Consider the following 24765-nt stretch of genomic DNA (forward strand, 5'->3'; position numbering starts at 1 on the left):
GTGGGTAAAGGAGATTTTACGTTTGTGTTTAACGTGAATTTACGGATCAAAGGCCCAATTTCAGGAGCCCGGTCCATATTCAACAGAAGGATCCAGAGAACAAAGAGTTAGTGAGCGGCTTGCTCCATAGATGCGCTCATCTCATCCACGGAAACCTCCATGTTGTTTACACTGAACAGCTGCTTCTCGTTACGTCCACCTCTAAACCAACAATCAAGGATCAGGGGAGGACGTGAGACTGGTGACACAAGAGGAAGTGCAAGTGACCTGAAACCACAGGAGAGTTGCTTTTCAAAATAAAACAGGAAATTCACAAGACAGAAAACCCAAAGACAGGACAGACCTCACGGCCATGGACACACACTCATTTTAGCAGTAGTTCTGCAGCAGTCTGCAAGTTTAAGACAATGAATTAACCCAAATATTTTCTTTGCTGACCCTTAATTGACTGATAGACCACTTATTTCCGTCTAAATGGCAGGACACGGGCATCAAGTGCACACTGCATCCTTAGACTTAGTGTCATTTTCACTTCAGGCGTTTCCTCTTTTACAGATGTCATCACTTCTTCTTTCACTCTTTCCCTTTCTCTGCTGTGGACGCAGGAGACAGGACAGAGGAGATGACAGGAAAAGAGGGAGAGAGGAGGGCTGAGACGGGTGAGGGAGAGAGGGATGACATCATGAAAAGGGATGGAGTAAAAAAAAGATGAATGAAAGAGGAAAGGGTTCACGTTCAGGCAAAAGATGGAGAGAAATCATCCCACACCGGGCAACTTAGTTTAGCATTCAACACGTGTCGCGACGAAGTGATGAGGAGAGAGAGAGAGAGGGAGGGAGAGAGAGAGAGAGAGAGAGAGAGGGAGGGAGGGAGAGAAAGAAACGTTGCTAGGTGACAGAGCGTACATACTGAATTTTAACAAAATAACGGGAGAGGAGAGAGTGAGTGGAGGGCTACAGAGGTTGCAGTCAGCAACATGTAGCCTCGCCGAGTGGAGGAGAAGGTCCAAACTGTGCGTGCTCGTGATTATCTGCCCCTTTTTTTGCGCGTGTGTGGCTGCGGGGGGTGTGACATGCTCCCGTCTCATCCCGAGGACATTACCCCGCAACAGTAGGATCGATCGGGCTCTTATGCCGCAGGAAATGTCCGGCGGAGGGATGGACGGATGGATTGTGGTGCACGGAGAGAAGACGCGGAGAGCAAAGAGAGAAGAAGAGGAAGAAGAAGAGGAGGAAGAGTGTCGGGCTCCTGAGAACAGTGAGTACATTCTTTGCGGGTCTCGCGTCGGACCCTCCGGTCTCTGCCTCTGGTTCTCCTGCCTCTGGTTCTGGTTCTCCGGTCTCTGGTTCTCCTGTCTCCGGTTCTCCTGCCTCTGGTTCTCCTGCCTCTGCCTCTGGTTCTCCTGCCTCTGGTTCTCCTGTCTCTGTCTCTGCCTCTCCTGTCTCTGTCTCTGCCTGTGGTTCTCCTGTCTCTGTCTCTGCCTCTGGTTCTCCTGTCTCCGGTTCTCCTGCCTCTGGTTCTCCTGTCTCTGCCTCTGGTTCTCCTGTGTCTGCCTCTGGTTCTCCTGTCTCTGTCTCTGTCTCTGGTTCTCCTGTCTGCCTCTGGTTCTCCTGTCTCTCTTTTGCGCTGAAGGTGAAAATGTTGCGCCGCGTCTCAGACAAACTGTCTCCGGCTTTGCCCTTCACGTTCCGGCCGGTGGATGTGACGCGCCGCTGCGTTCCTCCCCGGGGCTCGTTGTGCATGGCTGTGCAGCCCGGGGCGCTCTGCTCTGGCTTCGGGGTAGGACGCAGCCGGGCCGGGTGCGCGGGGCTTTGACCCCTCTGTCATTGATGCGCGTGCACGACGATATGGCACCCAGACTCGCAAACACACACGTGTACGGACCTGTGCGCCACCCCTCCCTGTCTCCCCTCCCCTCGCGCACGGAGTCAGTGCATAACTTAGAGTCAGTGACAGACAGATGCGGGCGGATGTGACTCAGGTGTGACATTCCTGAGAACCCGCATACGTGCCTCCCCACGCGCCTGCCATCTCCTCCGTATGCAGGCATTTGCATTCTGCAATTTCCCCAACCGGTTGTTGCGCATATGTGCGTTATGCCCTCTCCAGCGGCTGCACCGAGGAGACTCACATCACTCCGACCCCCCCTCCCCTCCCTCCTCTTCCTCATCTCCCAAAAGCCTCCCTCTTCCTCCCCTCCCTCCCTCCCTCCCTCCCCTCCGCCTCCTCCTCCCTTCAGTATTATTAGCTGTAGGGCAGCTATCAGAACCATGATCAGTCCTCCTCCTGTGTGTGTATGTGTGTGTGTGTGTGTGTGTGTGTGTGTGAGAGAGAGAGAGTGTGTACCAGTGTGCATATCAGCAGCTGGTGCACCAGCAAGCAGCAGGCTGTGTGTGAAGATCACTCCCCAGGACAGACAGGGGAAAATTGGGATTCAGAGCTGGGAGCGTGCACTCCCTCCGCCTTCCACCTCCCCTCCACCCTCCACCCTCCACCTCCACGACTCACACAGACACAATTCCTCAAAGCGTGCTGGAAAATAAAACACCACTGGCACTGATGATGCTGCAGTTTTAAGTGTGTATGTGTGTGTGTGTGTGTGTGTGTGTGTGTGTGTGTGTGCGTGTGTGTGTGATTCAACAGTTTGAATTGAATTTCCAGTCATGTAGCGCAAACACACATTCATCTCCCTCCCAGTTCTTTATGTGTGAGTGTTTCTGCTGAGGTGCCGTTGCTGTAATGGATGACACACACACACACAGACCTATTTTCTTGTCTTTTCCACCTGTTAAATGCTTCGAAACAAATAGTTGAGTGTGTAGAGACGGTTTCCTCCCTTGCTGAGATGCTCGCAGACACTAATCACTTCCCTCCACTGAAAGCGCCTGACGTCAAACGCACAACAACATAAAAAAATGAGTGTGTCCACAAACACTGGGGCTGTACAGGACCTGTCTGAGCACGCCAGCGATCTATATTCTATGTTGACTGACACTTTGGACATGTTCGTGTGACCTTGTGCCCCTGGTAGTAGTAGAACAAAATCATTTTTGACTGCACTGCTTTTGCTTCCACCATTTTGAGGCCATGGATGCTGAGGCAGCAGAGTTTCCATGACGCTGTGTGTGAGGCCAATGGATTGTTTGGCTCGATCCAGACATTTTTATCTCTTGTTAGGTACTCAAGCCTGACAAGATGTGATGGATAAAGATGGCGTCTTCCTGGCTGAGACCCTCGAAGGCTGCGAGGCTTATTCCATATTCATTCTTTCCTTTTATTTTGGCGGGCATCACATGTGCATCAGGTCATCCACGCAGCGTTTCTTCAAAGGGGATGTGGATAAGGACGGCTTTTTCTCAGGCAGGGACCTTAAAATGAAACAAGAGGATAAAGATGGCGGCCAGAGCTGCTGTCAGTGTCTGTGGCTTTGAGCGTGATATATAAAGTGCCCTTAAAAGTGACGATCCTTGACGTAACCTCAGAGACGGCCTGTTAAACCGCCAGCGAGCACCGCCGTTAATCTATATACGGCTCATACTTTCAAAGCTGATTACCCCAATAGCACACCTGTGATCTGGCAACGACAGACTCCTTTACTCCAAATCCACAAACAAGCTACAGTTTTAAAATAACAAATCAACGCACAGTCAACTCACTTAAATTGATGGCAGTGGCAATTGGACAACAAAAAGATGCCACGGGGTCATTTCCAACTCACGATGGGGCAAAAAATGTCAACCATAGAATGATCACTTGACAATTACCGTATTTTCCGCACTACAAGGCGCACCACATTATAAGGCGCACCATATTATAAGGGCCCACCTTCAATGAATGTCTTATTTTGAATCTTTTTTCATATATAAGACGCACCGCATTATAAGGCGCACAGAACAGACGCTACAGTCGAGGCTGGGGTTACGTTAAGGACCGCCTCTAAATTCATTGATGTTAAGGTCGTGTGCTAGCGCGAGTAGCATCCAGCTGCAGACCCAGAGCACAAGAGGGGCTTGTGCTCTGGGTCTGCAGCTGGATAGTATTGTCTAGCACTGTTCCCTTCAGTCGAATAGTGATTGTACTGACACTTTTACTTGCTGCTCTCTGTTCAACAACCCACTGTTCAAGTTTGTCCTCCAACTGTTGCCATCTTGCTCTGTTCCCTCGGAAACTCTGTTTAGTTATGTTGCTTCCTCCACTTCGGCACCATTGATTGGTTCATGTTAAACGCTCTGGCTGCTGCTCTATTCCCGTGTTCTACTGCGTGACTAATGGCCTTGAGTTGAAACTCTGCGTCGTAAGCTTGTCTCTTAACAGGAGCCATTTTGGGCTCTTTACACAAACACACACATGGAAATGAAACGGCACGCTTCACGCAGTCGTATATCTCAACATGCACCGCGCGTTACTTCTTCTACTGGGAAAATAGAGTCGGCGGCTGCTCACCGTAGTTGCGAGACCTGTTGTGGCTCAAGATTGGTCCATTTATAAGGCGCACCGGATTATAAGGCGCACTGTCGGCTTTGGAGACATTTGAAGGTTTTTAGCTGCGTTTATAGTGCGGAAAATACGGTACTTCATGCTACATGTAACTAAAAAACACCTAATGGCGGGTGCACTTAATGCATGATATCAAAACAAAGGTAAATCTAAAAACATGACAAAACCAGCAAAGAAAACCATTTCCCCCTGGGATTATTAAAGGATTTCTGGTTCTGATTCTGACAAACTGTGATTTCCTACTCTCCTTTATTCCACCCCCTTTGTAACGTACGTGAAGGTGATTACCTGCCTTTGCTCAGATGCACAGGCGACACCGATCAAAATCAAAACTGGCTACAACAGGGGGCCAATTTTAAAGCAGCTCTATGTCATGGCACAGTAGCTCGTGTCCCTTCATTTGCATCACCTGGCTGATCCATAGGACACTCTACGGACCTCCGATGCTCCGAGCAGGAGCAGGAGTGTGCTGCGGCCACGGAGGGAAGCCAAACATCATCCATGTGCACACACTGCCATGACACAGAGCTGGTTTAATATCAGCAAAATATCTCTTTAAAGCCAAATAGTACCCGTTCAAAAGTGTCTCTCTGTAGCGCATTATGCAACTTTACTACTAACTCTGGATATGTTGCACTGACGCAGCAGAGACAAGCTCCACGCGTTACACACTTTGATCATAACTTGCAAACTACGCCTAGAGAGGCAACGATTACACATTTCATTATTACCTTACCAACTCTGCCCGCTAAGGTCCCGGAGATGTGTTTGAAAGATGCGCTACTCCAAGTTGCCTTTGGCTACAAGCTGAGTTTCAGATACACTAAAGTGTTTCCACCTCCGAAAGTAAAGATGGTGACCGACGAAGAGAACAACTTGACTGAGTGGAGAAAAATGCAATGCAGTGTTTCCATAAAGGGCACAGGGGCTCAATGAATTACGCCCAAAGTGGACAAATCGCTACCTAACGATTTATTTCCAGAGCAGGAAGTAGTGTGCCCAAGGCAGAATGTAAGGGTGTGGAGGTCAGCCAAGTTTCCTGTAGGAGCTGCAGTTTGATTTCAGTCCACATTACTGCACTCTGTTGCCATGCACAGATGTTATGAAGAGCGATCATTTCAAAATAACACCGTTAAATGTGATTTGGGATTCTGCAAAGTCATCCCGTATTGAGGTTCTTGTCTTGCGTTAGAGTTGCACTGAACGCTTGGACAGTTAGTTTTCCCCGTTCCCCAGTGTCTCCATGCTGTTTTCCACATGTTGTAGCTTGTTGAAGTTAAATCACTTTCGCTGGGGGAATCCCTTTGGACGTTGAACTATCAGCTCTTCCCACATTTAATTGAAGTGCTTTTTATAGTCGAGCTGGAGCAGGAGACAGCTTTGCAGAACAAGCGTGGTTGGTTGTTTGGGGGGTTGTCGACCTCCATGTCAGACAGCATTTGTGTTAAGTTGGTCCTTTCTTAGCCTGTTTTTCTGGATGCACAGTTTTGGTCTAACACTCCTTCCGTGTTTGGTTTTGCGAGGGTGCGGTCGCTGCATCGGGGGCTTAGCGCCACCAAACATGATTGGGATTGGTTTAAAGAACTACAAACAAATACAATACAAGAGTGTTTCTTCCACATTACCAGAATGCTAGCTCTTAGACCACGCTACATACCTGGATTTTGGGGGAGCAAACATGTGTTTGGGGTTTCCATTCTCAATGTGGTCATGAAAGCTGGGTCATGACCGAAAGAACCAGGTCGCGGGTACAAGCGGCCGAAATGTGTTTCCTCAGGAGGGGGGCTGGAGTCTCCCTGAGAGAGAGGGGGAGAAGTTCAGCATCCGTGAGGAACTCGGAGTAGAGCCGCTGCTCCTTTGCATTGAAAGGAGCCAGTTGAGATGGTTCAGGATCATCTGGTAAGGATGAACCCTGGGGGCCTCCCTAGGGAGGTGTTCCAGGCACGTCCAGCCGGGAGGAGGCCTCGGGGAAGACCCAGGACCAGGTGGAGAGATTAGATCTCCTCACTGAGCTGGGAACGCCTCGGGATCCCCCAGTTAGAGCTGGTTAATGTGGCCCGGGAAAGGGAAGTTTGGGGTCCCCTGCTAAAGCTGCTGCCCCCGCGACCCGACCCCGGATAAGAGGCTGAAGATGAGATAAGATGAGATGAATGGCAACCTGTTGCACCTCTGTTTGCCTCTGTATTTGATAATTATCCAATGTGAAGACCCTTTTGTTGGTTCTTCCATCCGTTTGTCCCTGGTGTGTTTCTATCCGGCTCTATGTCACTACGCTAACTTGGCTAACGAACCCTCCATTAGCTTCCACTCGCTGCAGACAGAGGTCCAAACAGATGAATGGGAGAAAAGAGAGCGAAGATTTGCAGCTCTTTGAGACGAGACAGACGGAGACTGATCGAGTGTGAAGCTGAGGGCAGCAACTTTTAGTTTAGAGAACTGCAAGATGATGCTTGCCGCTCCACGCCGCTCTGACCTGCATGGGTCCTGCATGTGCACAGTTTCAGGTGCATTATCTTTACATTTGACCTCCAAATGCAGTCACTCTCACTCTTGTGTTCCCATCAGATGCAGTTTTTAATGCATTACCGTGTTCCCAGATCTCACAATTATCAGTTTATGAGTCAAAACGACAAAAATAACACCCACATTCTTCTTAATCCTACTTTTCCCCTCAAACTGCCACGGTGACATTTAGACTTTCGACAGATTGTTTGAGGAAATTGTAAAGCCAACGGGGTTTGACAGCAGCTGGTGGCTTGTTTTATTTGCGGTGCGTGAACCTGGTTATCAGACAGACATGTCTCGGTGTCGGCTGCGGCGTGTCCACCTGTAAAAGGAGGGAGCGAAGGGGAGAAACGCACGGGAGCAATGAGTCACGGGGGGAGGGAATAAAACAAGAGAGGGAGAGGAAATGAAAAGAGAGGTGGTATCAAACCCCCGTGTGTGTGTGTGTGTGTGTGTGTGTGTGTGTGTGTGTGTGTGTGTGTGTGTGTGTGTGTGTGTGTGTGTGTGTGTGTGTGTGTGTGTGTGTGTGTGTGTGTGTGTGTGTGTGTGTGTGTGTGTGTGTGTGTGTGTGTGTGTGTGTGTGTGTGTGTGTGTGTGTGGTGTGTGTGAATACAGCAGGAGAAGTTGTCATGTGTCATCACTTCCCGCAATCCATCACAGCGTAGTGGCGGCAAAGCAGAGCGACAGGCAGACAGGCAGGCAGAGAGACAGACAGGCAGAGCGACAGACAGGCAGACAGACAGGCAGGCAGAGCAACAGACAGACAGGCAGAGCGACAGACAGACAGGCAGACAGAGCTACAGACAGACAGAGCGACAGACAGACAGAGCGACAGACAGGCAGAGCGACAGACATACAGGCAGACAGGCAGGCAGGCAGGCAGAGCGACAGGCAGACAGACAGACAGACAGGCAGAGCGACAGACAGACAGACAGACAGGCAGGCAGACAGACAGACAGACAGGCAGAGCGACAGACAGACAGACAGACAGGCAGGCAGACAGACAGACAGACAGGCAGAGCGACAGACAGACAGAGCGACAGGCAGAGCGACAGACAGGCAGACAGACAGGCAGAGCGACAGGCAGAGCGACAGACAGGCAGACAGACAGGCAGAGCGACAGAGTGACTGAAGGCTGGCGCTCCCCTCTCTCTCTCTCTCTCTGTCTCTCTCTCTCTCTCTCTCTGTTGTCAGTCTTCTCCTCTCGCCCTCCGTCCCTTCGTCTCCCTCTCTTCGCCACAATCGCACACATTGAATTGTGACGCTGAGCCGTCTGAATACTTCGTTTCATTCACATAATCCCCGAGCGTCGCTGAAACACACTCTCTCTCCCCACGTGCGCGTGGGAGTGACATCATATCCATCAAAGGCACGAGTTCAGCCATTTTGGGTGTTTTTTTTTTTCGATCTACTGGACATAATTCAGATTCTCTTTGGTTTATTTGATTTGTTTTCGCGTCCTCTCCCTTCAGACGCCCTCCCTTCTTCACTTCTTTCATCTCCCCTTCATTTCTCTCTTGCTCCCTCTCTTCTCTTTTTGTTGCTCTGCCCTTTTGACGTCTCCTCCTCATTCTCTTCTTCTTCTATTCCCGTTTTTCCACCGATCTTCTCTATTTAAACTTTTGTACCTTCCATCTTCCACTTGTTTCTGTATTCCTATCTTCCTTATCCCCCTTTCTTTTGTCTCTTCTCCCCCTCTTTCTTCCTTTCTAATAACTTCCATCAGCCTCTGGTCTCTGATGATACTTGCCCGTCACACAGTCACACACAGTCTCTCCTCACTTCCATCCTCCACTCCTCCTCTGTTTCCTTTCGCTTCATCTTCCCTACTTCAATTAAATTCAGTTTTATTTATAGTGCCAAATCATAACAAAAGTTATCTCAGGACACTTTACAGAGTAGGTAAAGACCACACTCTATGACTTATTTATGATTTACACAGACCCAACAATTCCCCCGTAGAGAACGGTGGCGTTGAAAACCTTCACTATAACAGACAGGAACGTCAGACAGACCCAGCTCTGTGGAGGACGCACATCTGTCTGCACCGGAGAGAGGAAGAGAAGGAGAGAGAGAGAGAGAGAAAAGACGGACAGATGGACAGAGAGAGACAAAGACAGAGACAGACACACTTCCCCTAACTATAACAATATCTATAGTAACGTGAATATGACGTATTAATACAGCAGAATAGTAGAAACAAGCACAGCTAAAATGTTAGATTATAACAGCAGCAGGAAGCGTCATACAGGACCACGGCAGCAGGCACCACCACCATCAGCAGAGACCTGCACACAGGACCACGGCAGCAGGCACCACCACCATCAGCAGAGACCTGCTCACAGGACCACGGCAGCAGGCACCACCACCATCAGCAGAGACCTGCACACAGGACCACGGCAGCAGGCACCACCACCATCAGCAGAGACCTGAGAGACAACAAAGCACAAACAGCTCCGGGGAAGAAGTTGAGTTAGTAACATGCATTGATGAGACATGAATGATACAGACAGAGAGGAGAGAAGCTCAGAGGATCAGGAACAGGGTTAGCCCCCGGCAGACTCGGCCTATAGCAGCAGAATTAAGCAAAACAAACTCAGCTTAACAATAACAACATTCCTTCCTCTGTCTCTTTGTCCCTAGACTTCCTGCTCTTCTTCCTCCCACCCTGTCTTCCCTCTGTGTCCTCCACACTTTCCTTCCTTTTTATTTCCCTCTATATATTTCTGTATTCCTCTTCCTCCTGATTACTTCCATTCCCTTGGTTCGCTCGTTTTACTTTCCAGTGACCTTTCATCCTTCATTTCTTTCGTCTTCCACATCTTCTTCCTTTTTGCTTTTTTTATCATTCCTCAGTCCTTCCTTCTCGTTTCTTCCTCAGACCACGTGTCTCTTCTTCTTCCTTGCTCCTGTTCCCTGTCCCCTTTGGTTTCACGTTCAGCTTTCCTTCCTTCTCTCCATCATTCCTCACTTCTTCCCCACATTCATCCTCACAGCGTAGTCCTTCATCCCTTCCTGTTTAATCATCACTTCCTTTCTCATTTAGGGCGCACTCACACTGTCCTTCCACACCGTGTCCCGGGCTTTAGGGTCCTTGTCCCCCCCCTCCAGGCCCGTTTGTACTCACACTACCTGGGCCTCGGCGAATGCTTCTAGCTGCCTATACGTCATCACGCCGTAACATGTCACACGCATTGATGACGTCATGGCGATGCGTGGCTTTGTTTCCAGATCTTTCCGTAGACCTCTGAGTTTTTGTGCGTCTTGTCGACTGTTTTGTCGAATCTTTTCATCGACCAAATCTGCAGTAAACACTCCACCTCCGCATCACACCAACGTGAACCTTTCACCGCCATTGTTTGAAATGTCCGCGCATGGTCCCTCCTTCTTTTTTCTATGTCCCAACAGGTGCACAGGAAATGACCTCAGAACCACCGTAGGCCTCGTGCTCGTACACGTGCGCACGCTCGTGCTCGTACACGTGCAAACGTGCTTTACAAAAGCCCACCTCTCCCAAACGGGCCGTGGACGGCAAGCGTACCGCAGCTAGGCATGGTGCGGTTGCACTCACACTGGTCAAAGGATCCAGACTTTACCCGAGAAACCTGTTTGGGCACGGTACGGAGGCACAGTGTGAGTGCGCCCTTAGACTCGTCCAACGTCCTGTACCCTTTCACCTTTCCTTCCTTCCTTCCTTCCTTCCTTCCTTCCTTCCTTCCTTCCTTCCTTCCATCCCCTTCTTCTTCTTCTTCTTCCACCTTGACTCAGTCTCTTTTCCGTTTCTCCTTACTTTCTAATACTATTCCTCAACCCCCCTTCATTTCCTTTTTGTTTTCTTCCTTTGTTTTCTTCCCTCCTCTTCTCCTTCATTATCCTCTTCCCCCTCCTTTCAATCGATGTCTTTCCCCCCTGATCAGATCCATAGTTCCTTCTTTCTTTTCTATGATTAACTCAACAACTGTCCCCTCCGTCCCCCCCAACTAGCTTTCTTCATTTCCTCCCTCCCTCGCTCTTTTATTCATACTTCCTCCTTCCTCATTCCTCCGTTCTCTCCCTCTCACAGTCGAAACCATTCATATCTGCTCTGCTCTTTATCAGCGCGCTCTATCAGCCTCTGTGAATGGATGCCTGAGAACAAGGAGATGAATGGACTTGCATTCATCCCTAGGTGTGTTTCATCACGCCTGGACATGACTCCCCCCTCCACCCGCTGTGTCCCAGCCCCTCTTACACACACACACACACACACACACACACACACACACACACACGCACACGCACACACACACTCTCTCCTTCAGCATATCTGATGCAGGACTCGGGCCAGCGTCAACAGTGTGGAGATGAAACTAAGTGCACCAGCAGCCTGCGATGTCAGATCGGGAGTGATTGGTGTGTGGGGTGGAGGAGGAAGGCGGTGGAGAGGAAGAAGAATGAGGACAGGGAAGGAGAAATTAAAGAAGGGGAGAAGGAAGAAGAGGGAAAGGAAAGAGCAGAGGAAAGGATAAAACAGAGGAAGGCACAAAGGGGAGAAGGGAAGAGATAAAGACGAGGACAGACGGGGGGACAATAGACGTAGGGAGATATCAGAGGGCCGCTAGAGGAGATGGCGGTGGAAAGGAGCCAGTGGCTGTGAACTGTGAGAGACAAGATGCTGCAGCGTCAAAGTAAATCAATGCACGCCGAGCGAACATATGCCATTTGGTGGACGCGTTACAATGTTAGGAGTGTGTGTGTGTGTGTTTCCAGCAGGCGGGTGGGAGCAGCGGGTGAAAGAACCCCCCCACACTGTTTTAATCTACAATAATGGCGTTCACACAAGACTGACATGAATCTTTACGACGGGAGTATTAGAATAAAATACTTGTATATAATTATACCAGTAAAATATAATTTGCCCTTGTTTGGACAAACAAAAGCCGCAGAGAAGCCGAGGAGACGGGCGACATCTTTCACCAACGTGTCGTTTTTTGAACCGTTAATTTGAAATTTTTTCCCCCGGGAGTTTTTCCAGCGGCGGTGCTCGAGTGTGTGTTATTTTCCCGCCCCGAGAAGATACTTGGCATGTAGACGAGGAGGGCTGCGGATGCAAATGTGTACGCGGTCGAAATTTGTTTAGTAAAATTGTCTTCGCTCTCTCTACCGCCTCCTCTCGCTGCTTTACGTTCCCTCTTCTTTTACCCGGTGTACCGGTCGTCCTGTCTAACGATGGAGTATTGGACGTAGGCTACGTTCACACCGTGGTTCCAAGTGACCTGAATCCGATCTTCTCACTCATATGTGCCCCGTATCTGTTCTGCATTGCGCGCGGTGGCCGTTCACTACGTTTACCTTCATCAAAGTACCAGAAAAGGACGTGAGCTGTACGGACCTCTGCACACTTCTTTAACGAAGGAGACGTCCGGTTACCAGAGCTCATCATATCCTCTTCTCTAATCTTCTTTTCTAGCAGAAGTCTCATGTTTCTAATGACTTTCTCTGTAAAGGCGTTAAAAAAATAATCTACCGACAAGAACTTTAGTCTACTTTAACCTCTAAACACTGCAAATCACCAAATCAGTGTTAATGAGGGGTGCTGTCGGCCATTGTTTCAATCATCCACTCATCCAGTAATCCAATAATACATTCTGTGCACAGCTGTTATAAATGATAAATGGGCTCCTCTGAGAACACGGCCGATTTTCTACCAATCGCATGGCGTTCTTTGTTTTGTTAAAACTCTCCTTTGTGGCAAATTCAAGGTAGACAGAGAGAGTGAGGGATTAGGAGAAGCAACACTTCTGGGCCCGGTTTAAAACCAGGGCATCACATTTGCACGGTGCCTCAATCAACGCACACAAACTGTGTTTTATTAACACAAAGGGAAAGTAATTACATTTCTGCATTATACTGAGAGCTATTTAGGGTTGCTGCTGCTCAGCAAACATAAATCCATCGGCTGCTGTGTCACCTGCGTTCTGACACAAGGTATCACGAACAGCAGCACAAAATGTTCTCAGAGGAAAGGTGTCTCAGTACGCAGGGTGGAGCTGCACTTCATCTTTGTTTTTTTCCTACTGTCTGGGTCAGATGTCACGCTAATCCCTCACTCGGGATTATCCAAGCAGTCACATGAGATATCTGAAGAAAAACGTGTCACGGATCACGTAAAACAGGCAGCAGCGGTAAGAAAGAGGCAACAGAAGGAGGAGGAGGAGAAAGACAAAAGGGTGAAAAACAAAAGGACGTTCAGCAGAACATTCTGGATTTGAAGCTAACTATCCAGGGGCTCAGCAGACGGCCTGTCTCTGTACAGCTACATCAGTGGATTAATGTGGCTCGAGCCTGCTGAGGAGGGAGGGAGGTGAGAGATTTGGTTGGTGCACCTGTAGCCCCCCACCTGGTGTAGCGCTCAGAGGCAAGAGCACTGGGGAGCAACAGAGGGCGAATGAGGAGAAAAAGCATGAAGAGCAAAGACGGGATACTGAGGTTAAGGGGCATTCTGCACCTGTAGTGTTGCGTCACTTGAGGATTGCTCTTCCTCTAATTTCTTTTGGTCTTGTTCCTCACCCCACCTCCTAAATACCCTTTCCCGATGCTTTCCCCCTCCCTCATTCTTTTCTTTTCAGCCACCCAGTCAGCTCAGCTCAGCCTCCACTGCCTATTACCCTGCAGCCACTGTATGTTTTGACTTTGTAGGCTATAAGCCTGCAGCCTGCCTGAATAGCCTTCTCTCCTAAAATCCGAACTGAATATTGTTCGAGGAGCTTTGGAGAGGGAGGCAATTTCTGATATGCTGTTGAGAAAATGCCTTTGGGACTCTTCCCACTGTCAGAGGCTCAGGGCTCAGTTTAGACAAGAGCCTCACCTCACGCTGCCTCTAAAGGTTGCAGTGACTACGCTGCAGTGAATGCAATGTAGTCAATTAGGAAGGGTTCGAATCCCTGCACAGGCCCGGTGGGAGAAGCTGAATGAGTAACACTTTCCCCTCGCTTAAAGACTAGTGCCGAGGTGCAGGCACGTAAGAACCTTGCCCCCAGCTGCTCTGTGGCTGAAGGAGGACAACTGTGGTTATACCGAGGCCAAAATGAGTGCACTTGAACGAATGAGCCGTGTTAGAAATGAGTGCATGCAGCAGAACCTCTACATAATGATCTATGATGCAGCACAACATCCTGTGATGCCCAAAATATAGACTTTAGTTGCAGGGTGATTTTGTTCTGTGGAGAAAGTGATAAGACTTTTCAAAGTAAGACCTGTGTGTGTGCTTTTGTCTCTCTAATGGCACTAGCAGTATCGATTTCTGGATCAAGTGTAAAGTCAAAGCAGTAATTTTGCCCGTGGCAAGCTAAACACTTTGTGTAATTTGTGTCACTGCCAGCAAGAGTCATCTCTTTCTCTGGACGACAGAAGAAGCAAAATAAGAAGTTCCCAGAGTTAACTTTTGCAACATGATCAATATGTCGAGCTTATAAATGGCCATATGATTAAAACCAAATCGATACAAGACACCCAAGAGTTCTGACACAGTTAGCAGCAAACACACACCACTGCAGTGGCTGAGGGTGACTCCAATTATATGGCTATTTAAAAGTACAGTTTTGTGATGGTAAAATGAGTGTTTAGACTTGAAAACAGAAATTCATAGACTCTGGGCTATTGGAGAGACATTATACAAAGGTCAAAATATCCAGTCTGTGCTGAATGTAGATGCGACCAGAAACAAATATGTGCAAACTCTTATTAACACCACCCTTCTAGAAATTGCTTTGGAGCTGTATCTCCATATTTGTGTCGACTGAAACTCATATTTCATAATGACGCATGAGAATCATCAACGCACAGCTTTCTATTTTGTCTGTAGTGTAAATAATGAGCTGAAAAAGTGAGTATTGTGAGGTTTCCATATTTCGCACATCAGCAGATAACCTGACATCTGTAGCAAAGGTTTTGATGGACGTGTGTCACGCAGGTGTAACGCAGGGAAGCTGCCTTGGTCCCTTGTACTTCTCACTGTATGATTTGTTTAAGTAACATCGTCAAAAACACAAATTCTCCAACGTTATGCAGATGATGCCCAATTGTACATTTCTACAGAAACAGTTGGTCTTTTCTAATCTAGAGTCATTCTTTTTTCTAAATCTCCAAAAAGCCAAGACTGACACCCTTTCTGATTGGCCGCCATTGTCTGTGATGAGCTGCGTGAACACTCAGGCGGACCGTTAATGATAGATGATCATACCATACTCCACATGCGACTCACATCAGTGGAATAAAAAGTCGCTTTCTGCCGGCTCGTGGCATTTGTGTCAGCAGAAGTGAAAAATTGCTTTGACATTTCCGAGACGTAAACAGCTCTGGTGCAGCAGTGAACATTAACGCAGGGAAAAATAACAGTGCATCAGTATTGTAAACATCATGTATGCTCGGGTTCATGGCTCACATGCAGTGACTAGATCGGTGAGTAGATAGGGGGTGCAGCCGCGGCGTGATATTTCTCTCACTTCTGCTGGGGAAGAAAAAAAATGACTTCCTGTAGACACTGTTGGCTGTAATTAGATTGAACCTCACCTCTTCCTCCGCAGTTTCAGAGCCTTCTGCCCAAAGCGCTCTCTGCAGATGCCCCCTATCTGCCCACAGTCCAGCAGGCTAATAGGATGATAAGCACCATTTGCTTGAGAAGATCTCCTTAGTTCTACCTAAATCCCGTCTAATTTGCTCATTGTGCCTCCTATACTAACACCCTTTGTTCACTCTAGGTGGAGATGAAAATGGTATTGCGTAATCAATCAAGTGTGCGTACAATTGATCACCGCATTCAGGCAGACACTTTCTCCATCCCTGCATGGAAAATGGATGCTCAAGGTTATTTTTTGTTTGACTGCCCTCGGCTGATGTAACCCTTGCACTCGTTTATAACTGGCTCTGTGTAATAAGAGTGAATTATCAGCTTATTATTCCTGCAGCCAGGTGTTATGGATGAATGTTGGCCGTGTGCTTCATATGGCGGCTTAAATCCTTTGCTTATATAGGGAAGAATGGCATGTTGGTGTTCAGTTTGTTGCTCAAAAGCAGCCTGGCAGTAGTTGTTGAGGAGGAGGGAAGCTTCTTTACACCACATACTGACAGCCCGATGTATAAACCAGACAGGGAAACTGCTTTATACATCAGGCTGTCAGGGTGCTGAACTCTATTCACTCTGCCTCCAAGAAGGCTGGACTGTAACCTACTAATCCCACACAGACACACGGACAAAAGGGCCACACAGACACACAGACACACAGCCTCACAGACACACAGCCACACAGACACACGGACAAAAGGGCCACACAGACACACAGCCACACAGTCACACAGACACAAGGACAAAAGGGCCACACAGACACACAGCCTCACAGACACACAGCCACACAGCCACACAGCCACCCAGTCACACAGACACAAGGACAAAACGGCTACACAGGCACAAAGAAACACAGCCACACACATACAGACACACACACAGACACAGACACACAGACACACATACTTACAGTCACACTGACACAAAGACACACAGACACATACTTACAGTCACACAGACACAAAGAAACACAAACACACAGACACATACTTACAGTCACACGGACACAAAGACACACAGACACATACAGTACTTACAGTCACACGGACACACAGACACACAATACACACATACTTACAGTCACACAGAGACATATACTTACAGACACACTGACAGTCACACAGACACACATACTTACAGTCACACAGACACACATACTTACAGACACACTGACAGTCACACAGAGACACATACTTACAGACACACTGACAGTCACACAGACACACATACTTACAGACACAAAGACACACAGCCACGCAGACACACAGACACACAGACTTATAGTCACACAGACACACAGACACAGACACATAGACACTCAGACTTACTGTCACACAGACCCACTGACACACAGCAACGCAAACCCAGCCACACAGACACAAAGAAACACAGACACACATACTTACAATCACACGGACACAAATACTTACAGTCACACAGACACACAGACACACACAAACACACAGTCACGCAGACACACACAAACACGCATACTTACAGTCAAACAGACACCCACACACACCAAAACACGCATACTTACAGTCACACAGTCACACAGACTTAGTCACACAGACATGCAGACACAGTGTCAGCCATGAGATCTTTCTGATAATATGTGTTTGTTGTCTTAGCCTTTTTTAAAGCCTTGTCCGGTTGTCCTTATTTAATGTTCGTACATTCATCTATTCAAGTAACTCATTTGTAATATAAAAATATGTGTGCAAAGAGGGAAATCAGGTGACGAAATGGAAGAGCGCTATGCTCCATGTAGGAGGGAGGGTCGGGGTGGAGGACGGGTCCCAAAACCAAGGACTTTTACCCCAGGGACCGGGGTTCTTGTCCTGGGAGAACGAAGCCAAACCTCATCCTTTTTTCTAATCGTAACCAAGCCGTGGACTAAACTTAACCATCGCGGTCCACGTCTGCTCACTGTTTCACTGCGTTAAATATTCGTATTCACATCTCATAAGATATGTATTTGATGAGATTATGTTGTACTTGTATGTGCCAACACTGTGGTCTGAGAGTGACAACGTTGTCCTGTACATGTTGCCAGAATGGACAATAACGCTGACTTTGATTGACACTGTGAGTTTCCTCAGCTGATGGAGGTTCCTCTGGATGTGTCAAGCGCTCCCTGTATCGTGTTTGTTTTACGTAAACTCACATACTGGCAGCTTTTCCACATGTCATCTTTCCAGAAACGTAGGAATCATATATGACGCTGGTGTCTCTACAGGTGTTGATGTCGGGTAAGACCTGATTCGACACGGCTCATTGCTCCGCACAGATCTGACGTTTTTGTCTCTTTACTGGACGTGGGAGTGATAAATGAGTCTGGGGGTGGCCAATCATGTGCTTTGCTCCACAGTTTGCAGATTTGAATGTACGATCAAAGCCTAACCATTGATTATGACTCACTTTAATAGAGTGGATCGTCTCTTGAACCTGCAATAAAAGCCCCCAGATTGTTGGCTCTTAGTGGCCACACCGCTACACTTGAACGGACAGGTAACTGGATCAGGTGATGGTCTGATGCCCGTCCCACACATTTTGCCTGAGCAGTGCGTGTGAGTCATGTGACACATGAGCAGTTCAAAGCAAAAAGAGACAGTGAAATGGTCTTCTTACAGTCATACAGACATTAAAGCACAACTTTCACTATAGTTTCGATGTGTATGTAGAACATGTCCTGAACAAAACGTAGATATTTAAATTTAACTCGGCAACTTCTGCTTCTGTTTGATTTCTGTGGACTGAACCTTTAAAACAAATGAATGAATTACTTGTTATATATAGTAAAATTAAATGAAACATCATATTATTTATGGCCAGTTTCATAGGTGTTAGTAGTGTTTCATTGATGCCATTTTCTTTCTTCTATCCTGAGGGCACAAACGCCGAGCCTCATGAGCCCATCCTGATCTCTGAGCTCACATCAGTCTGGTAACGTGTGGCAGAGACCATTTTGCCAAAGTTTGCCAAGCGACCAAACCAATCAGTGTTGGTTTAGAGGAGGATTTAAGTGTGACAAGACCAGAAGTGACCGTTCAGTGTAAACAACATGGCGGCTTCCACGGATGAGATGAGCAGCTATGGAGCAAGCCGCTCACTAACTCTTTGTTCTCTAGATCCTTCTGTTGAATATGGACCGGGCTCCTGAAATCTGGCCTTTGATCCGTAAATTCACGTTAAACACAAAGGGAAAATATCCTTTACCCACATGTTGTTTCCTTTCTGAGCTTTACCTCCACGCTGTTAGTACGTCACACGCTTCAGTCATCTGATTGGTTGATTTGGCCCGTATGTTGGTGACAGACAGATGGTTTATCCAATCAGAAACCAGGATTTTCACCCCTTCCCAAAAGATCTACCAACCAGAGTTCCCACATGGATCTGCGGAGCAAATGAGAGTCGATCCATGTGGCGGAGTCAGGTTAAGAAACACCACCAGGGCCATAAACCGCCAAACTTTAGAAAAACAGTACAACAGGTCTGGACAATTTCCAGAAAACATACAGGGAACATGAGAAGAGAGGGATGGTACATTAATCACCCAGACACAAAAGCATTCCTCAGCAGGAAACGCTAAAACGTATATCAAAGAAATGGTTCCCCACCTTCTGTCTTCCCATAAGTCTTTCTCTGCAGTGATCGTTTTCAAGGTGCCTGGGCCGACAGCTCCTATTTTCTAACCTCAGATAAAAATGACCTTGCGGGTTTGTGTGCATTCGAGACGTGTGCCGCGTCCTGATTAGAGAGGATCCGCTGTGATTATCTGGTGTGTGGGGTAAATAATTCACATGTTCTCGGTCCAGGAGAGCAGCTTAGTGGCTGTAGGGCAGCTCCTCAGTGATAACAGTTATTGCATACAGGACGTTGCGGAGCGAGATAGTGCCGTAAAATAATGCAACAATAATGGGATTCTTTAGTAACACCACCTGCATTTTAAATAGGTTTATTATTTAATAAAAACTAAATGGGGACCAAAAGACACAGAAAGAAGGGAGAAGAGAAAGTTAACACAATTATGCATCAAATAAAGTATAATTATTGCTCAGTATGAAGCAGTTTTGGTGACTTCAAAAGGATTAAAAACTACTATAACAGATTAAGTGCTTTAACATCCATGCACTCAAGTTGTGCATTTAAAGGTTTATTTAAAGGTATTTTGTGTTTGAAAAAGCAGAATTTAACTTGAGGACAAAAACCATCACTTAGGGCGCACTCCCACTGTCCTTCCGTCCCGTGCCCCGTGCTTTAGGGTCCTTGTCCCCCCCTCCAGGCCCGTTTGTACTCACACTACCTGGGCCTCGGAGAATGCTTCTTGCTGCCTATACGTCATCACGCCGTAACACGTCACACGCATTGATGACGTCATGGAGATGCGTGGCTTTGTTTCCAGATCTTTCCGTGGACCTCGGAGTTTTTGTGCGTCTTGTCGACTGTTTTTGAATATTTTCATCGACCAAATCTGCAGTAAACACTCCACCTCCGCATCACACCAACGTGAACCTTTCACCGCCATTGTTTTAAATGTCCGCGCATGGTCCCTCCTTCTTTTTTCTATGTCCCAACAGGCAAACATCAAATCACGTCCCGTAGGCCTCGTGCTCGTACATGTGCAAACGTGCTTTACAAAAGCCCACCTCTCCCAAACTGGCTGTGGACCTCAAGCGTGCCGCAGCTAGGCGCTGTACGGTTGCACGCACACTGGTCAAACGAACTAGGCTTTACGCGTAAAACCTGTTTGGGCAAGGTACGGATGGACAGTGAGAGTCAGCCGGAGTTTGAAAATATGGCACGGTGGTTCTTCTCACTTCATTTGTATACAGATCGAGTAAGGCAGTAACTTCCTGTGTAACCAATTTGTTTGATCCAGCAGAGAGTTCTAGTAGAGTTTTCCTTCATGGGGACTCTTGTAAAGCAAAACACTATTTAATTTATTTGACGTGAACATTAGCCCCTCAGCACCAGGTCTGCTAAAACTGAATAACAACTGTTTGAGTTTTGCGGCCTCTGATCAGCGTCAGCAGAGCATCTCTAGAGCTGGAATGCTCAAAAACATATCCACTGATATACAGACGTCTCTTTTACCATGTTAGTCAAAAAGGAGCCAGAGGGCATCACATGACGGACCTGGTACTTGCAATTATGCTGTACAGCTGCTATGTTAAATTTGTATTTATGAACCTTTATTTATACAGGTAAAATCTCATTGAGACCCAGGGTCTCATTTGCAAGAGAGACCTGTTCAGGTCGGCAGCAGCAAAACTCAAAGTTACAGACTAACTGGACACACAGAAGACACAACACACAACACAGTAAAATAATGCAATACAAACTACAAAGGGCAAAGAACAAGTTAAGTACAAGTTAAGTTATGTACAAGTGCAGACCCCCACAGACTTTCTCAACAGCCTTCCTACAAGCAGTTTGAAGTCCCCTTAAGAAGTAAAGCTGGACAGCTTCATCCTCTGCTGGAGCTTGTTCCAGGTCGCAGGCGCAGCGTAGGAAAATGCCTTCTTGCCAAGTTCAGTACGGACTGACGGGATGGCAAACGAGATGAAGTCCAGGGACCGGAAGTTTTCTTCTTCTTCTTGGGGGCCTGGTTTTACTATTTCAATCAATATTACCATGACAGCTCCCCAAAAGTGAAGCCAAAACATCTCGATTGCACTGATGCCTGGCTGCAGTATAGGCCATAAATCCTGCCCCTTCATGTTATCGATGGGACATGGGCCAATCTAAAAAAAAGTCAAACTACACATCAAATTATGATGGTTTCTGTCATTTTAGGTAGTTCGTGTGTTTGTAGAGGTACTCACATTTAAAAATGATGTCAGAACCGCCGTAGGCCTCGTGCTCGTACATGTGCGCACGCTAGTGCTCATACATCAGCAAACGTGCTTTACAAAAAGCCCACCTCTCTCAAGTGTGCCGCAGCTAGGCGCGGTACAGTTTCCCTCACACTGGTCAAACGAACTAGGCTTTAGCCGTAAAACCTGTTTGGGCGCGGTACGGATGGATAGTGTGAGTGTGACCTTAGATGCAAAGGGGGTGAAATGTCATGACTGAGAGCTGTGATTGACTTCGATACCACCCCATCACTACTGCATAGACTCTAGTTGCAACATTACAAGATGGTGGCCAAGCATCGTCCTGCAGTTTGAATGGGGATCCTACCTGAAGGACTGTCTCATGCATCCAACTGTCTTCTATTAGTTTGGCAGTTAGTGTCCATGGTTTGGTGCAGGAAGAAGTGTCTGTTCTCAGGTTGAATGCAAAGATAATAAGTGTTTGGATGTTGTTCTTGCCTAGCATCAGTGTACTTAATGGGAGATGTTGAACTCAACCATAAGTCTTGGCTGTTTTTAAACGTGTTGCGTCACGTGTGGATACTGCAGTGCAATAAGGTTGTAGATACATGTGAATCTCAGGTGGTAATGTTTCCTTTCAGCAAAATCCTCCCCTGCTAAAATGAAGATGACATGATAGTCAACATGTACACCAGTGTGCGGATGTTATAATGTCATAAGCACATGTCAGTACCTTGAAGTGTGTGTGCACAATGTTCTGCTCTACCTAATGCAGTGTTGAGTTGGTGCTCTGTTTTTCTGAGGCTTGTTTTTCAAGTCAGATAGCGAGAGACACCGAATGAATGACAAAAGACAGCGTCGAGGTGATCTCTGTCCCTGAATCACTCGTGACAAATCTTTCTCCTTTTTCTGCCTTTAACCCGTCTCCTTGTCTTCAAACTAAGCATGTCTGCCTTCCTGTTTTTGTGTCTTTCTCAGTCTTTATTTATCCAGGGGAGCGTTTCACGGAGCTGACATGCTCATTCTTTTGGAAGCAACACCCTGTTTTGCATTCACATATTTTCACAGAGTCTTTTCAGTTTGGAGAGCACAGTTGACCCTCTAGTTTTGCTGGGGATTTAGTGTTCCTGCAGTGGGGATTAAGTGTTTTCAGGTGTCGTACGACTGTGGCAGCCACTGTCAAAGTCATTGCACTGGAGGCAGCAATGTCAAACTGCTTGCATTGTGGTTTCACCAGAATAAAGTTTTTTTTTTGGACAGGAAACTGAATATTTGACCACATGTTTTTTTGTGTGTTTTTAATCTCATTGTGATGATCTGCTACTGAGGTTAGCGTCTTCTTTATTGCATTAGGGTGATTCAAAAGCTAGCAAGGGGCTGCTTTAGCATAGGGCGAGGCAAGTGATTCGATGTCTCCATTTAATTCCGTGTTAGCTGACGCTTTTATCAGAAGACAATTCAATTCAATTTTATTTACAGTGCCAAATCATAACAGAAGTTATCTCAGGACACTTTACAGAGTAGGTAAAGACCACACTCTATGACTTATTTATGATTTACAGAGACCCAACAATTCCCCCGTAGAGTACGGTGGCAACGGAAACCTTTACTATAACAGACAGGAACGTCAGACAGACCCAGCTCTGTGGAGGACGGACATCTGTCTGCACCGGTTGGGCACAATAGGTCTGTTCAACCATGAAGCTTGTGAATGTTCTCATTTGTCCAGGTCGTCGTTATCCTCGAAGCAATTTCAGTCAAAAGCAACTGGACTTGGTTATTTGTCTAGGAAGACGTTTGTCTAGGAAGACGTTCCAGTCCCAGTCTGGTCCTGGTCCTGGCCCAGTCCCAGCCTGGTCCTGGTCCAGTCCCAGCCTGGTCCTGGTCCAGTCCCAGCCTGGTCAGATGCGTACATGAACTGATGAAGCTTCTTGGATGAGATGTGAAACGTCTTCCTAGACAAATAACCAAGTCCAGTTGCTTTGGACTGAAACTGCTTTGAGGTTCAACCATGAAGATACCACCCACAAAAAAAAGTATACAAAAATGCATTTTTCCATGAATTTGCTGACTCACGGACAGAGGTGAGTTTTCAGTGTGAGATGAGGGGTGTAGGGTTTCTGCTGTGCTGGTGTCATTGGGGAGCTTGTTCCAGTTTTCAGTAAATGTAGCATTTGCAAAGTAGCAAGTAGTGTCATACAGGTCTGCGTCAACACTAAAGCGTGCTAGCATGTTTGCATCAAGTAACAGTTACATTCCCTCTCTGCTTAAGCACAAAGTTAAGGGTCTTTACTTGAATGTGGACAAGTTTTGAGTATTTCTGCATTCCTTCTTCTGCGTTTTAAAGGAAAAATTGTACCTTTTTTATTCCTTTACATTCACTCTTCAGCTGGGCTTTCCAGTTAAGTTGCAGTTTTTCCAGTTTCCATTTGCATAATATAACAACCTCGTGAAATATATGCATTGCTGTATCTTAAACCTTTAAAACAGCGTAAGGCGGTTACTCCACCTGGACTGGCTGCGAGATTAAAACACAGCCTGAGGGCTAACCCATAAATAATGTAACCCTGTTTAATATTCTGCTATGAGTACTTTTACTTTGAAAGTCGACTGCATTTGTGTAGATATGTTCACACTTTTAGTTGTAGTTTGCAGTGATTACACATGTAGTCAAGTCTGGATTGTGACACTGTGAGAGATCTTTGAGTGACCATGAGATGTAGCTGTGTGAATACTGGTACCACACATCCCTACTGAAATTTGTGGACACACAAAGTAGATGAGAAAGAGCCCTAAAAGGCCAGTAACACCTCCTGCCAGCTCGGCCATCATTAGCGTTAATCTACCTGGCATCCTGTGCTGGTGCGGAGAGTGGTGGTCAGCAAGCAGCACGCCACAGCTGCAGCTAATTGGCTCCGGTGTGTGTTACAGGGGGAACGGTAGTTTTAGCTTCCCTGATTACACGAGTGAACCAGGAGCGAGATGAGCTGTGAATTTTAAGTAGAAGGAAGCAATGCATGTATGAAATTTGTATGATCTCCGTAGGATGTCCCTGCATCAAGCCGCTTAATACCACCCCCCTCCCCCCGAGTACACTTCTTCAGGCCGCCGGCCTTCACACTCTCTCGACTTACAGTAGCTTATATCCTCCTGCTAACACCTCTCCTCCCCTCTCCATCTGCTGCTGCTCATCTTGTATGCGGACTATTTTACTGTAACGCCTCAGCAGCAGTTGGATCGCCCTAAATTTATAGATTTCATTTGAGCTCTTTTCACGGGAGAGGTTCGCTGCCACAGAAGCAACAGATTTTTATGTGGCGTGTTTTAACAGTGGGGGTTGGC

The 24765-nt window shown here is 47.1% G+C and overlaps 1 protein-coding gene across 1 annotated transcript in view; it reads left to right on the forward strand.

The window, feature by feature from the left end:
- Positions 1-1130: 1130 nt before the first annotated feature.
- Positions 1131-24765, forward strand: part of grin2da (glutamate receptor, ionotropic, N-methyl D-aspartate 2D, a) — a gene marked incomplete at both ends in the record, with an annotated part of 247265 nt that continues 223630 nt past the window's right edge. The window contains 2 exons of the mRNA XM_083925228.1: positions 1131-1283; positions 1633-1799. Coding sequence (XP_083781354.1) covers positions 1131-1283; positions 1633-1799 — 320 coding nt within the window. The remainder of the gene's footprint in view (positions 1284-1632; positions 1800-24765) is intronic.

Source organism: Echiichthys vipera (genome assembly GCF_963691815.1).
Source record: "Echiichthys vipera genome assembly, chromosome: 13".
NCBI lineage: Eukaryota > Metazoa > Chordata > Actinopteri > Perciformes > Trachinidae > Echiichthys > Echiichthys vipera.